Source organism: Balaenoptera acutorostrata, chromosome 2, assembly GCF_949987535.1.
Source record: "Balaenoptera acutorostrata chromosome 2, mBalAcu1.1, whole genome shotgun sequence".
NCBI classification, from domain to species: Eukaryota; Metazoa; Chordata; class Mammalia; order Artiodactyla; family Balaenopteridae; genus Balaenoptera; species Balaenoptera acutorostrata.
The window spans coordinates 182,276,816-182,292,355 of record NC_080065.1 but is presented as its reverse complement, the minus strand read 5'-3'; the positions used below and the strand labels follow the sequence as shown (position 1 = coordinate 182,292,355).

Below are 15,540 nucleotides of genomic sequence, written 5' to 3'. Positions count from 1 at the left end.
GGCGGAAAGGGTCCCTGATCTGGGGCAGCACATGGCCTCTCTCTCCCCGAAGAAGTGAGAACCTCCCGTTTTGTTCAGTCCTTCTCCTCGGGGTGGGAGACAGGGGGATGGGGGCTCAGGCTGCGGGGAGGGGGTCGCTGCCATCTCCTCTGTGGCAGCGCCCAGCCCGTGGGCTCGAGGCCTGACGCTGGTGGGCCCGAGTTCCCCTGCTCCCCACCCCCACCCTCCTGGATATGTCTGAGAATTTCATTATAAAAGAAGCAAAAAAAAAAAAAAAAAAGAAAAGAAAAATCAGGAGCAAAAGGTCCTATTCTTGAGTGAGGCACACCTTCAGATGGTAGGAAAAAAAAAAAAAAAAAAGCAAGCCACAGGGGCAGCCTAAGCCCGCACACGCCTGCCAACACAGCTGGAGCACAAGAACGGCTGCTACAGTGAAAAAATAGACTGTCTGTGAACAGAATAGGAAGAAGCCAAGTTTTTCTTTTTAAATTCGTTGACTGTCAAGTCTTTCTTTTTTTTTCCCCCCGTTTGTTTCTTCTTTAAAAAAAAAAAAAAAAGAAAAGGAAAAAAAAAATACACTATTTAAAAAAAAAACAGGAAATGTCACTGGATAGTTACACTGCGTTCGAAAGAGAGCTGCATCGGGTCCCCATCCCCGGCGCCCTCCAGGCTGTGGGGCAGGAAGGCTCCCCAGGGGAGGACGAGGGCCAAGTTCACAGCCCCCGCCCTCCTCCGGTTCTGGGGAAGAACCCCCCCCCCCGCGTTTGCTCACCGCCTCCCCCCCTCCCCCCACCCCGGAATCTCTCGTTTTGGAATCTCGTTCTGGAAGGAAATGAGGAATGTGCCGAGTAGCGAAGGCGGCGGCCGGTCCAGGGGGGTGGCTGGGGCCACGCGGGGGGTTTGGGGCTCGAGGGGCCGCGTCGCTCCCGGAGACCCTGCGGAAACGCGGCCGCCGCTTCCTGCCCCGGCCGCCGGGGTCCAGGCCTCGGGGCCCGCCCGGCACGGGAAGCGTCGGGGCCGGTGGAGTCGGGCCGGGCCGACAAGGCTCTAGGTTGCATAGTGGTCAAAGCTCCCGAGGTACTCCAGAGCCGCCTGGTAGCAGAACTGGTACTCGTCCTGCGTGGGGGAGGGGAGGGGTGGGCCTCTGTCAGCGCCGCTCCTGCTCTGAAGCCTCCCAGGGCTGCCCGGGGCCCCCAGAGCAGCCTGCGCCTTCGCTGGGCTCCCCCTCCTCATCCGCCTCCGCATCTCTTTCTTAGGACGCGGCCGCTTGGCCATCCCCTGCGACACCCCCCGGGGGGCTGGCAGACTGCCACTCCAGCTCTGTCTCCCCAGAGACGGGAGAGTTTGGAGGACACTGGTTTTTCTTTTGCTTTTAATTTTCTTTCTTTTTTGGCAGTGCCGCACGGCATGTGGGATCTTAGTTCCCTGACCAGGGATCCAACCCATATTCCCTGCATTGGGAGCGCAGTCTTAACCACTGGACCGCCACGGAAGTCCCTGGAGGACACTGTTAAAATGTCCCATGTGAACTCGATGGCAGGAAGTCCCTCCCCGCTCTGAGCCTCACTTCAGGATTCGGGACCCGTGCCGGGGTCCTGGCTGAGCCTGACCTCGCTGTGACTCTGGGGCCGGGATGGACGCATCCCTGCCCACTCCAAGGGACGCTTCTCAGCTCTGGCCTTCAGCTTACTCTTGGGGCAGCCCAAAGCAGGAGGGGCTGAGGACCTTCCACGCACAAGCACCCAGAGAGTGGAGGGTGGCTGTGCTCATCTCACAGGGGAGGAAACAGAGGTCCGGGCCAGCACCGGCATGGGGCCCGGCCGCCGCCTCCCGTCCCGCCCTCACCTCCATCTGCACCATGGCTGGCCTCTGGGTCCGCAGCATCTTCACGGTCTGGAAGATGTCCACCACGCCTTCGTACCGCATCCGCTCCAGCACGATGCTGAGCGTGATGAAGACGCCCGTCCTGCCCACGCCGGCGCTGTTGGGGAGAGAGCGGGAGTTCAGGGGCGGGTGCCTGGGGGAGCCTGACCTAACTGCCCGGTTCCCGTCCCTCCTGCTCTGAGGCCTCCCAGGGATGGAAAGAGCCCAGACGGGAGCGCCCGAGGCCGTCCTCATGAGGCCTCGGTTTCCCTAGCCGGGCCACGGGCCGCGGCTCGGGGAGCAGCCCACCTGCAGTGGACAGAGATGGGGCCGTCCTGGCCGAACTGTTCCTTGGTCTTGTGCACTTGGCCGATGAAGTCGATGAAGCCCTCCCCCGACTTGGGCACGCCCTGTTCCGGCCAGTCCGTGAACTGGAACTGCCGGACAGTCCGGGACTGTCCATCCTGGAACAGAGAGAGCGAGAGAGACAGCCCGGTCTTGTTATCAAGGTCAGTGGCGGTCATGGTTGTTTTCCCACCCTCGCCAAAGTCCCAGCCTCCACCACCAGCCAACACCACCCTCCGTCCTTCCCCATCCTCCGCCCCATCCTCCACCCTCCGCCCTGACGACTCCTTGTCCTGCGCTGTCTAATGGTACCATCTTTCACTGAGATGCTCCCGTCTCGTCTTCAGCACCCGAGGATGCCACGCTCATCCTCCTCACCAGCCTCTAACTTCACCATCCAGTGACACCACCTTATATGGCCATCGTTCACCCCCCCACCCCACAACTGCTCCTCTCTGCCCAGCTCCAATCCCATCCACCCCTGCTGTCTGCCATCTTCCATCCTGTGCCGTCCCGGAGTGCACCCAACACCTGCCCTTCTTGGTCCCGTTCTCCAGCTCCCTGGCGTCCTCCACTCTGTACCATCTCAGAGCACAAGAGCACTGCCCCACACCATCACCTTCCAGTGGTACCATCTTCCATCCCCCACCACTGCCTGACTGCTCGCTGTCTTCGACCACCCACCAGCGCCATCACCTACTAGCCTCCACCACCCAAGGGCGCCATCTCCCACCAGCCACCACTGGAAGCTCACCTTCTGCCCGTGCTACCCAACACTGTTACCTCCTAACTTTCAGCATCCACTGCGGGTAACTCATAGTCCTCGAGCATCCCACGATGCCGCCTCCCACTGACGTACTCCGCCCCCACCACTCAACCATCCTTCTCGCCAATCCCATCTTCCCACGACCCAGCAGGGCCATCCCACATCATGGCTGTCTGCCACCTTCCATTCATCTCAACCCAATGGTACCATCATCTTCCACAATCCGTCCCTAGTAATTCAGCACTCTTCCCCCTCTAAGGACCATCCTCCGCTGACGCTCACCCCCCTCCTTTACTCATCATCTACCTTTTCCCAGTCACGGTCTCTACGTCAAAATGATGCCATCCAGTGATGTCGTCTTACCCTGATGGTCTCCACCCTCCACCACCTAACACTGCCTTCCTCCAACCCCACCTTCCTCTACCTCATGCCATCGACAGCACTGTCTACTACCACTGATCGCTCAATGTTCGTCATTCTTTACTCTCTCCAAAGTCATTTCCCATCGAGCGTCTCCATCCGCCACTGGCCAAACATCTGCCCTCTCCAGTCTCATCTTCCTCCACCCATTGCTGATAACACATCACCCTTCACTAACCCGCAGTACCATGCTCTGTTGGCATTCTCCATCCTGTTATCCACACGTTCCGATCTCCAGCCCCACCTTGCTCCCATCCAACACCATCCTTGTTTACCATCCTCCTCCACGACCACCCAACAGAAACATCTTCCACTGATTCTCCAATCCCCCCCATTCCACCAACCCAACAGCGCCATCTTGCACTAGCCATGCACGATGACTAACGATGCTCTTTACCCATCAGGCTTTGCCATCCACTGGCAACATCCCGACTGACATTCCCATGCCCCATCATGCCACCCGTGGATTCTCCGCTCTTTTCCATCTATGGCTCCGTCGACCACCACCCGGCACCATCAATCCATTACCTCTCCCCCAGCCCGCTTTCAGCCCTCTAACGCTACTACCCTCCACGGGTTGTTGCTTCCAGGGAAACGCCCCACTCACTCCCTTTAACATGATCGCCTTGGGCCATGTTCCCTAGTGAGTGGTGTGACACACGCTCCAATGGGGATGCCATGGGGTCAAGGCCCTCTCTTCCACCCACCTGGTGGTGGGAGTGATTGTCCAACTGGCCAACTTCACTCCTCTTCCACCCAACCCTGGGGGGCTTTTCCTTCCCCTGGGCCTTTGCTTCTACCCCCAACTAGGGAAGCCCTCTCCAGACCACTAGTGGAATGGTGAGCAGCCTGTAGGGTCCGGCCTGGGTTCTGGTCCTTCCCAGCACTCCGTCCCCAAACTCACCCTGGCGTCTGTGACCTTGAACTCCCGCAGAATGTACTGAGGCATGTTGTATTCCGCCATCGGATCCACCACGAAGTACTGGTAGCGGGCGGAGCGCTCGGCCGGCCAGTACTGGTGACATTTCTCCTGTTGGGGAGGTGGCCGCTGTGGTCAGCCCTGCCCCCCGGCCCTGGCCCGGCCCCGCCCCCCGTGGCCCCCGGCTCACCCGGCCCATCTCCCGCAGCTTGGTCAGCATCACCACGATGGTTGAGTTGTTCTCCCAGAGCATGCGCCAGAAGTCCTCCGTGGTTTCCGCCAGTGGCCCCTGCGTGGCGATGTAGGCCTTCTGCTGCCTGTGGGGGGTGGGGGGTGGGGTGTGTGAGTCCAGGGCCACGGGGAAACCCCGGCCCAGGCGTCATCTCCCTCCCTGTCTGGTTCAACCCTCCAAATAATCCTGTTTTCCACCTGGAGAGACCATCAGCCTGAGAATAGAGTCCCGCTTCTCCAGGAGGCTGCAGGACTGTCTGCTGACCTGTCCTGCCTTCCTCCTCCGCCCGCACTCAAGTACCATTAAACTAATGTCCGTTGTTTGCACAGGCCAAGCTCTCCCTAGGGCTATGCGTAGGCAGTACCCCCTCCCCGGAACAGCCTCCCTTGGCCAGGGTTTCTCAACCTCGGCACTACCGATGTTCGGGACTGTATGATTCTTTGTGGCGGGGCCGTGTCCGGGGCACTGTGGGGTGCTGAGCAGCACCCCTGGCCTCTACCCACTAGATGCCAGTAGTAATCCTGCCCCCTCACTCCCGTTATGACCATCCAAACGTCCCTAGATGCTGTCAAATTTCCCCTGGGTGGCAGAATTGCCCAGATTGAGAACCTCTGATACAGAAGGCCAGATAGAACCATGTTACGGACAGCAGCCATCAGTTAAATACATGTCTAAAGATTCCCTCCACCTCAGCTGTGACTGAGACTGGCAAGGTGTGTCTAGCTCTCTCCCATGCAAGACTGGAGGCCCCCCGAGGGCAGGGCTGGGACCTTTCTGGAGCCTCAGCATCGCCCGGCAAAGGCCAGGGCCCCTGCAGCGGCCAGGGGCAGGTACCTGTAGCCATCAATGAAGCTGGCGTTAATGTAGTCGGAGCCCTCCACACCCCGGATGGGCTGAAGACAGACCCGTGTGCTCTCGTAGGGCATGATGTTGACCAGGCGGTTCTTGAACTTGTTACAAGGCAGATTGGCACTGATGAAGCGGGATGTGTGGGCTTTGGAGTTGGCCAGCCGCTGTGGGGACGAGAGACGAGGGGACAGGAGGTCACCATCTGGGAACCTACTTTCCCCAGGGATGGGGTGGGCTGTGTGTTTTCAGCCAGGGCGCTAACAGGGGCCTGGCAGGCAGGGGAACACCAACCCCCCCACCCTCCGGTCCCCTTAACACTGGTCTCCCGCTCAGCCCCCTCCCCCAGCCGGCCCACAGCAACCTCTACCCCCCCAGGCCACCTTGAACTCGAGTTCCATGCCGGTGACGTGCTCGCCGGGCTCCACCTGGGTCAGCTTCTGGATGTAGGCGTAGAGGCTGCGGGCAGGCACCTCCGTGTTGCCGCAGCCCACGGCCTCCAGCAGGGCCTCGTGGATGAAGCTGTACTGGTCCTCGGTCTGTACCATGTAGTTGCGCTGGGACCGCATGAGCGTCACGTGGCCGTACACGTCCACCGTCTTCTCCGGCTTGATCCGCTCAAGCATGGCGTCGATGACAATGAAGCAGCCCGTGCGGCCCACGCCAGCGCTGCGGAGACAGGCAGGGTCGTCAGGGGCCCCCCGGGCAAGGGGGTGGGGTAGGTGCGGCGGGGCGCAGCGGGGACCGGGGGACCGGGACAGGGGTACCTGCAGTGGACCACGATGGGGCCCGCGTCCGGCGGGTTGCAGGTCTTGACTCTCCGCAGGAAAGCCAGGAATGGCGTCGGGTACTCGGGCACCCCGTGGTCCGGCCACGCCGTGAACTGGAACTGCCGGACCTCCCGTTTCTCGCTGGAGCCGTTCTGGGGGCCAAAGGGACACCGCTGGTCACCGCAGCCCACCACCCACGTGCTGGGGGCCATGTGCACGCCTCCAGACCACCACTTCTCCGAGTGCCTCCGAGTGCCTCAGGTGCGCGGCTGCCCCGGGGCTTGGGGGTGTCTCTGCCCGGGAGTTTCACTGGCATCTTATGCTCAACGCGGCCAGCACTGTGCCCCCCACTTTCTCCCCAAACCCGCTCCCCCCATCTCAGCTGATGGCAGCGCCATCCTTCCACGCACTCCGGCCGGAATTTAGGAGTCGCCCTTGACTCCCCTCCCCTGCCTTCCCACATCCAAGACATCAGTTAGCACCGTCAGCTCTGCCTTCAAAGTCTACCCCAAGCCCACCCACTTCTCACTCGCCCCCTCCATGGTGACCACCCTGGTCCAGCCCCATCAACATCCATCCAGACCAGAGCAGTCACCCTGGTCCCCGGGCATCCCCACCGCAGTCTATTCCCCCCGCAGCAGACAGAGGGCACTGGTGAGCACCCAAGTCAGGTCCCGCCCCTCCTCTGCTTCCTCTGCCCACAGCCCTCCCTGGGGGTAAAAGCCCAAGTCTCCCTTGCAGCCCACAGAGTCCTGCACGACCTGCCCTGTCCCCTCCCTGCCCTCCCCTCCTCCCTCTCTCCCCCTCGCTCACTCCGCTCCAGACACACAGGACTCCTGGCTGTTCCTAAAACACCCCAGGCACAGTCCGGCCCCAGGGCCTTTGCCCAGGCTGTGCCCTCTGCCTGCAATGCTGTTACCCCAGATCTCCTCCCTTCCTCACCAACTCCAGGTCCTCCACGACCCAGTCTATTCTTCCCTGTTTTATGTGTAAGATTTCCTGTCATTTTACATATTTATTGTCTGTGTCTTGTCCACTAGACTGTAAGCCCCACGAGAGCAGGGCACTTTGGGTGTCCTGATGCCCAGGTAAGGGTCTGACACACAGTGTGTGCTTAAGGTGTGAATCAACTGAAAATCCGTACTCCCTCGTGTGCGTTGACTGTTTTCTGGCACCTGGGCCAGATGTATGCTTAATGTTGAGAGGACCTGGCTGGCGGCCAGGGGAACACTGTGGTACCAGGGGCACCTCCGCTCCCCAGCATGACACTAAAAAGTGTCCCGTCTCCCAAGGCACTAGAAATAAAAACAAAAATAAACAAATGGAACCCTAATTAAACTTACAAGCTTTTGCACAGCAAAGGAAACCATAAACAAAAAGACAGTGTACAAAAAATATCTGCAAACGATGCGACCGACAAGGGCTTAATTTCCAAGATATACAGACAGCTCATACAACTCAACGACAAGAAAAACAAACAACCCAATGGAAAAATGGGCAGAAGACCTAAATAGACATTTCTCCAAAGAAGACATACAAATGGCCAATAGGCACGTGAAAAGACGCTCAACATCGCTAATTATTAGAGAAATGCACATCAAAACTACAATGAGGTACCACCTCACACTGGTCAGAATGACCATCATTAAAAAACTCCACAAATACCAAATGCTAGAGAGGGTGTGGAGAAAAGGGAAACCTCCTAACACTGTTGGTGTGAATGTAAATTGGTGCAGCTACTGTGGAAAACAATATGGAGGTTTCTCAGAAAACTAAAAACAGAGCTACCATATGATCCTGCAATCCCACTCCTGGGCATATATCCAGACAAAACCCCAATTCAAAAAGATACATGCACTTCTATGTTCATAGCACCACTATTCACAATAGCCAAGGCATGAAAACAACCTAAATGTCCATTGACAGATGAATGGATAAAGAATATGTAGTACATATATACAATGGAACACGACTCAGCCATAAAAAAGAACAAAATAAGGCCATTTGCAGCAACATGGATGCAATTAGAGATTATCATACTAAGTGAAGTCAGAAAGAGAAAGACAAATACCATATAATATCACTTATATGCAGAATCTAATGACACAAATGAACCTATCTACGAAACAGAAACACACAAACATACAGAATGGACTTGTGGTTGCCCAGGGGGACGGGGTTGGGGGAGGGAAGGAGTGGGAGGTTGGGGTCAGCAGATGTTATTATATACAGAATGAATAAACAACAAGGTCCTACTGTACAGCACAGGGAACTATATTCAATGTCCTGGGATAAACCATAACGGAAAAGAATATGAAAAAGAATGTATATTTATGTACAACTGAATCACTCTGCTGTACAGCAGAAATTAATACAACACTGTAAATGAGCTACACTTCAATAAAAAAATTTTTAAAAAGTGCCCCCAGACATTGCCAAATGTCCCCTGAATGGCAAAATGCCCCAACTGAAAACCACTGACGTACAAGGACACACGGAACCATGTTATGCACAGCAGCCATCAGTTAAATACATATCTAAAGACTCCCTCTGCCCCAGTCTCGACTGCCCACTGTGTCTTCCATCCAAGACTGGAAGCCCCTTGAGTGCATGGCCAAGACCCTGCCAGGACCCTGCCATAAACCCAGGCTGGGTGAGGCCAGAGAGCAAGGAAGACCTGGTGTGGGGGACAGGGTGATTGATGGCAAGGGGACAGCAGGTTCACTGCTAAGTAGGATTCTGCTGGTTTGTCCTCCTGCTGTGGCTAGAGACAAGAGCTGTTCCCCTCTGAGTCTCAGTGTCCCCATCCATGAAGTGGGCCACCTGAGAATGTGGTCAGCCTGGGTCAACATGGTTTCTTCTCTGTCCCATGGGGAGCTCCCAGGGCAGAAGCTCGCCTTCCTCCTCCACCCCCATCACCCCCTCCCCAGAGCCCCCAGTCCTGGCCTGGGCCCCACCTTGTGCAGGGAGAACGTCCGCACGCAGAACGTGGCCAGCTCGATGGTGTCCAGCAGGGTGACCTGGATGAAGCCGTAGGTCTCCGTGCCCCTGTTGGGCCAGTACTGATCACATTTGATCTGCACCAGGTAAGAGAACAGAAGTGAGTGTGGGCCAGGGCCGACTGAGGGCTTGGGGGCCACAGGGTCCAGGCCTCACCCGTGATTTCTCCTCTAGCCGTGTCATCATAACGATGGTAGCGGACCGCTGCTCCCACACCATACGCCAGAAGTCACCGAAGGTCTCGGGCAGCGGCCCCTGGGTGGCAATGTACGCATTCTGCCGCCGATAGCCATCCACGTAGTTGGCGTTGATATAATCGCTGCCCACGATGCCTACGGCCGGGGTGAGAAGCCAGAGATCAGTGGGGGCACTCTGTCCTTCTAGGCTGGTTCCACCTTGGTCCACCGCTTCCCACTTCCTGGAAGCCCTCCTGGACTGCCCCAATCTGTCCCCAAGGAAATCGTGCGGCATGTTACTTCATGGTTTCTCCACCTCAACACTATAGCCATTTGGGGCCAGATCATTCTATGCTGGGGGCTGTCCTGTGCATTGCAAGTTATTGAGCAGTATCCCTGGCCTCTAGTCCCTAGACACCACTAACACCTCCTTCCTCTAAGCTGTGACAACAAAAATGTCCCCAGACATCGCCAAATGTCCCGAGTGGTGGAACTGCCCTGATGAGCATCACTGATGTAGAGGAACAGATGGAAGTATGTCATGGACAGCGGCCATCAGTTAAATACATATCTAAAACTTCCCAGTGGCTTCTGGCTAGCGTTGGACCAGGCCTCAGTTTCCCCACCTGTCCCCTAGCTAGTCCACTCTGGCCTGGCCCCGTGGCCAAGAGGAGGCATGGGGTCTACGCGCTCTCTGTGGAATGAGGCCGGGCATGATGGAGCCTGGGGCCCCGCGTGCTACCTTCGATGGGCTGGAGGATGACACGAGAGTGGTCGTAGGCGATGACGTTGGCATAGCGGTTTTTGGGTTTGTTCACTTCCAGGTTGGAGTGCTCCCACGTGAACTGCTGGCCCGGATCGATGGACTGCGGGGAAGGGGAGGCGGGGGGTGTCAGGGTGGGTGTCTGTGGGCCCGGGAGAGTGGGAGGCGGGGGCCAGCTCACCTCGTACTCCTGGGAGAGCTTGAGGCTATCGTTGGCCTTGAGGCGTTCTGTGTGCTCCGCCATGTCCGCGATGGGGATGGGCGGGTGACTGAGCATGCCTGCGGGAAGAGAAGACCCGCCGGCGTGGCCGGTCACTCGGGGGCCAGCCCGGGGGCCGGGGGGGAGGGTGGGGGGGTGCTCTACAGTGTGAGTCTGCGATGGACGAGCTGCAGTTAGAGGGAGTGGCGGGGGAGGGGAAGGTTCAGGGCAGCTCCCGTGGGGGCAGGGACCCCAGGCCTGCGGGGCTGGAGGGGGAGCCCGAGGCGGCGGCTCTGGGCCGAGCCCCAGCTCCCACCCTCCCCACTGCCCCCCGCAACCAGCTGGGGATGCAGGGGCTGGGGAAGGGTCAACCCCCCCAGGACTTTAAGCTCCTGGTGCCTCGTGGCAAGAAGCAGGCAAGTGACACAGAGATGAAGAAGCGGATGCAGCTGGCCGGGCTTTCGGAAATACCGTCCCTGGGGCAGGGGCGGGAGGCCGATACCCCTTTCGGCCCCTTGGGGATCAGAGGGACCAAAAAGTCCTCTGCCGGGTGGAGCTGAGGGACCGGGGAGGGGAGACACGGGGTATGTGTGTGTTGGATGGTGGGGCAGCTGCCATGAACCCCTGACCTCTGAGGGCTCATTTTCTCATCTGGTACATGGGATGGTGACGTCCCTTATCTTTGGAGCCCCCGGTGGGGGGGTGGCTCTTTCCTCCCCATATCTGAGCCTGCCAGACCCCTGTCCTCTCCTCTCCTGGGGCCTGGTGGCCATGCATGTGCTCACACGTTCGCTCTGCAGCTATAGGGAGACTGAGAGCTATGCGTCAGCTCCGAAGCACTGGTGTTAAACCGATATAGATGTGCTGAGCCAGCTGGGGAAGAGCTGTTGTTCTGAGCCCCTGCGTGTCCCCCGCCACCCCGGGTGCTGCCCCAGAGCCCACAGCTAAGGGGTCTGAGGCTGGTGTCCATTTGGTGGGTCCCCTATCACATGGGCGATACTTACATGTACATACATGTCTCACCTAGACGCCTGCTCCCAAGCTCGCTCGCTCGCTCTCTCTCTCTCTCACACACACACACACACACACACACACACACACACACACACACACACACGCAGTCACAACCCGCGACCTCAGGGCCCGGCAGATCACACGCCCGCCCCCCCCCCCCTCGAGAAGCCAGCGCAGGACAGGTGGGCAGAGAGAGAGGAGGCGGGATGGAGAAACCAAGGATGAAATACAAACAGGGGCGAAAGGAAGCTAAGAACAGAGAGACACAGGAACTAACTTTCAAAGTGAAACCCCGGCTCCCTGAGGGGGCTGCTGAGGCCTGAATCTGCAGAAACAGCAAACAATAAATAAATGAAAACACGCGGGGAGGCCACCTCCCCCCGCCCCTCGCTGGGTGCACGCGCAGCAGCCGGCGGACAGACGCAAAGGGCAGAGCAACAAGTGAGGGACACACGGCCGCCTGGGCCCCAACCAGAGAACCGACAGCAGCTGCTGTGCACCCCTCCGGCTGGACACCGGCCAGTCCTGATTTTCAGCTGTGACTTCGGAAAGATCCCAAAGCTTTAGGCTCTTCTATCAACACGTCCCCCCAGACCAACCTGGCCTTGGGTCCCCTGTTGGGGTCAGCAGAGGGGATTTTGGAGGAGAGGCAGGATGGTGAGGGAGAAACTTGGGGGCAGGGGAAGGACATTACGGGCCCATGCCATGACCTTTAAGGAGGACAGCACCAATCACTTAAACATACACATTTAAAATCCTCATTTGGATGGAAACAGAATTGATATAAGCTAGTCCAGAGACAGAAAAGAGAAGGGAGTATATCAGGGGTGCCATGAGACCTTTCATGATCTCTTATGAAGGACTGCAGCCATCCGTTAAAATAAATGATCAAAATCCTCGTTTGGATAAACATGGAACTAACATGAGACAGTCCAGCAGCAGAAAAGAGAGAGAAATAAATATGTTAGGAATAGCATGCAAGGCTATATGCATGAGCCCTTCAGAATGACTGCAGCCATCAGTTCAATATAAATGTTTAAAAATCTCCATCTGGTTGGAAAGAGTTAATATGAACGAGTTCAGAGACAAGAAGTGAAGAGCTGGGTGCAAGCAGAGAGACAGACGTTACCACGCTGTGAGCTCATAAGGAGAACAGCAGCCATCAGTTAAATTAAAAATTCCTTATTTGGTGAGAAGCAGCTGGCATGAGCCCGTTAAGAGGGAGGAGGTGAGGGAATGAGAGGATCACTGCACATGAAGATGATCAAGGGCAAGATCCTGATTCAGTTCTCCCACCAAGCATGGCAGGCGACTCGGCTGAATCCTATTAACCTACAGGGAACTATAAAGAGGCAGGGAGAACATGAGCGTCTGCGGCCATGGAGGGGAGAGAGACAGACTGTGGTGGAGGCGGAATTCTTGCGCCTTACTAGGGGCACGTCCCTGGGGAATGTGGGAAAAACCCTAACACCCACCACTGAGTGGCCTTAAGACTAGAGGTGTGAACAGAAGCAGAGCTCGTTCTGCCAGAAGAAATGAGGATTCAGAAAAGTTTTGCTTTTGTCTTTGTCTGAAGATGTCCTTTAAGCTCCCAGAGAAGACAGCAGCCACCAGTTAAATGCAACTCTTCAAAAGCCTCCTTTGCTTGTAAGCAGAATCAACCCACGACAGTTCCAAACCCAGAGCCACGGAGGAATTTGGGAATTAGGAACTGAATCGTACCAAGCACAGTTCAGTGGGGGCAGTCCTCGGGATCCACCGAGGTGGCAGCTTCCTCTCTCCCTACGCTACCTCTCCCCTCCCCCACCCCGTCGCTGTCGTCCATGGCACCTGGGATCAGCACATACCTGGCGTCTGGAAGTTAATGCGTCTCATTTCCACGGGGTCCTTGGGGTGGTGGGGGGCGAGGTCGGCGTTGTTCAGTAGGCATTTGGTGCGGGGCTCTGAGTCCTTGCGTTTACTTTGTAGGAGCAAGCAGACACGCGAACATGTGACCCAGCTGCGCACAACTGGGGTTCCCACGACCACGCACAGACACGTGTGCAACGGCTGGAGGAGCCAGGCGCCCGCTCACCCAACAGGCACGACGCCACCCCAGTTCCCCTCCTTGGCCTCCAAAGGGCAGGACCAGTTCTTACCTGTCAGGCTTACTGCTCCCGAAAACAGACATAGGTGAGGAGTTGTGGGGTGGGGGGGGGGAAAGAAGACAGGTGAGGGTGTGCTGGCCATCAAGGGCCTGTTCTGTGACTGTGGGTGGCTTTCTTTCCCTCTCTGAGTCTCGGTCTCCTCCAGAAAATGGGGCTAATCCTTCCTGCGTGGGTCCCCCGCCACAAGGAATAACATCTCAGCCCTCTCTTTCTAAGCTGGGACATGTCCCACGTGACCTTGTTTAAACTGGACAGAGGCAGCCCCCACCCCAAATCTTGCCCAGTGGAGCGCCAGACTTAACAGGAGTCAAATCACTGGCTGGGTTGGAACCCTAGCCCTGCCATTTCCCAGGCTGTGTGACTCTGATCAGGTGGCTTAATTTCTCTGAGCCCTGGTTTCCCTGTCTGGACCATACAGGGCTTCTGCAATGATCCTCTGAGATGACTGTTCCCCCCTGGATCTTTCCAGACCCCTCTCCTTTTTTAGGAAGGCTTCCCTCCTGTCGAGTGGTGGGGGGGCAGGGGGCTCACTTCTTGTAGAGCAAGATGGCAATAACGATGCAGATGATGAAAACCACAGCCAGCACGGGCCCGATCACCCAGATGAGCCCCTCCTCGCCGTCCACAATGGGCTGCGGGTCTGGGTTATCCAGCTGGAAGGGGTCTGAAAAGGGGCTTGCCGCAAATGTCTGCAGGAATGGGGTGGGGGGACCTCCATCAGTGCCCGTCCTCCTCACGGTGGCCACATGGGTCTTTCTCAAACACAAATCCATGTCCATCCCCTACTCTAAACCCTCCTACAGCTCCCAAGAACCCTGACCCTGGTGGCCTGCATGGCCTGGCCCTTGCCAATCTTCACTCTCCCCCTTCCTCTGTTTCAGCCACTCTGAAATCCCTTTTACTCCTCTTGCACCCCAGACCTTTGCACATGCAAACTGTGGGATGCCCTTTCTTTACCAAACTCTTACACATCCGTCAAAGCCCTAGTTCCAAAATCCTTTCCTCTAAAAAACCTTCCCTATGGGATACCCTCAACCTCAAACCGTTCCCTCTGCCCAACTCTGACCACAGTTAGGAAAATCTGTGTCTGGTTCTGAGGTCAGGGCCCTAGGGACTGGCCTGCCTCACTCAGTGGGTGTGGCTGGATATGGGCAGACACCATTTGGGACTTACGGGTTCGCTCTTCTGCAGCACAGCAAGCACAAAGAGAACGTATCGGTGGCCAGGCTCCAAGCCCCTGTTGTCAAAGCCACCGTACTGCTTCTGGTCGCCGGGATGGAAGGTGGGTGGCAGCACTGAGAAGCGAGCCGCGATGTAGGGCCGGGGCACCTCCAGCTGGCGTGAGTGCCGCAGGCTGCGCCTCTGCAGCCGTGCGATATCCTGGATCAGCTGTGGGAACAGAGATGTGGGCTGCTCAGAACCTGGCTGGGAGCAACTGGGCTCACGAAGGCTGGGACATGTCTGGGCCCCACTGGTTGGGCCCCAGGCTCTTACCTCCTCCAGGTCCATTTCCTCTGGGCTGCCCAGCGGGGTCAGGAACTGGCCACCACGAGATTTGCGCAGTGGCACCATCACAATGAAGTAGTTCCTATCGGGAGATGGAGTCATGGGAGGTTGTCTACTAGCATGGCCAAGGGATGCTATCTGGGGCTGAGCTGGGCAGCCGCCCCTCTCTGAATCTTCCCTTCTGCTCATACGATGGGCGTATGGCCCCAGTCACATAGGACTATAGTTCCTGATTCAAGCCTCCAGGCTTTTGATGATACTGTACCTTTTGCCTAGAAAGCCTACCCTGTGCAATTACAGTTGACCCTTCAACAACATGGGGGTTAAGGGGGCCGACCCCCTGAGCAGTCAAAAATCTATATATAAGTACAATTGGTCCTCTGTATCCACGGTTCTCTATCTGTGGATTCAACCAGCCGTAGATCGTGTAATACTGTAGTCTGTACTTGTTGAAAGAAATACGCATATAAGTGGACCCATGTAATTCAAACCTATGCTGTTCAAGGGTCAACTGTATATTTCTCAAACTCCTATACATCCTTCAAAACCCCAGCTTCCATGCCCACACAGTCTT

General features: G+C 57.1%; 1 protein-coding gene across 1 annotated transcript in view; it reads right to left on the bottom strand.

Annotated features, from left to right (window-relative positions):
* Positions 1–794: 794 nt before the first annotated feature.
* PTPRS (protein tyrosine phosphatase receptor type S) overlaps positions 795–15,540 on the bottom strand; it is a 100,760-nt gene continuing 86,014 nt past the window's right edge. The window contains exons 16-33 of the mRNA XM_057540471.1: positions 14,955–15,048; positions 14,634–14,849; positions 13,992–14,149; positions 13,452–13,463; positions 13,161–13,273; positions 11,591–11,638; positions 10,282–10,379; positions 10,080–10,203; positions 9,318–9,493; positions 9,119–9,238; positions 6,159–6,313; positions 5,775–6,060; positions 5,380–5,558; positions 4,504–4,630; positions 4,299–4,424; positions 2,173–2,327; positions 1,846–1,981; positions 795–1,116 (exon numbers count right to left, since the gene is read on the bottom strand). Coding sequence (XP_057396454.1) covers positions 1,048–1,116; positions 1,846–1,981; positions 2,173–2,327; positions 4,299–4,424; positions 4,504–4,630; positions 5,380–5,558; positions 5,775–6,060; positions 6,159–6,313; positions 9,119–9,238; positions 9,318–9,493; positions 10,080–10,203; positions 10,282–10,379; positions 11,591–11,638; positions 13,161–13,273; positions 13,452–13,463; positions 13,992–14,149; positions 14,634–14,849; positions 14,955–15,048 — 2,392 coding nt within the window. The 3' untranslated portion in view covers positions 795–1,047. The remainder of the gene's footprint in view (positions 1,117–1,845; positions 1,982–2,172; positions 2,328–4,298; positions 4,425–4,503; positions 4,631–5,379; positions 5,559–5,774; positions 6,061–6,158; positions 6,314–9,118; positions 9,239–9,317; positions 9,494–10,079; positions 10,204–10,281; positions 10,380–11,590; positions 11,639–13,160; positions 13,274–13,451; positions 13,464–13,991; positions 14,150–14,633; positions 14,850–14,954; positions 15,049–15,540) is intronic.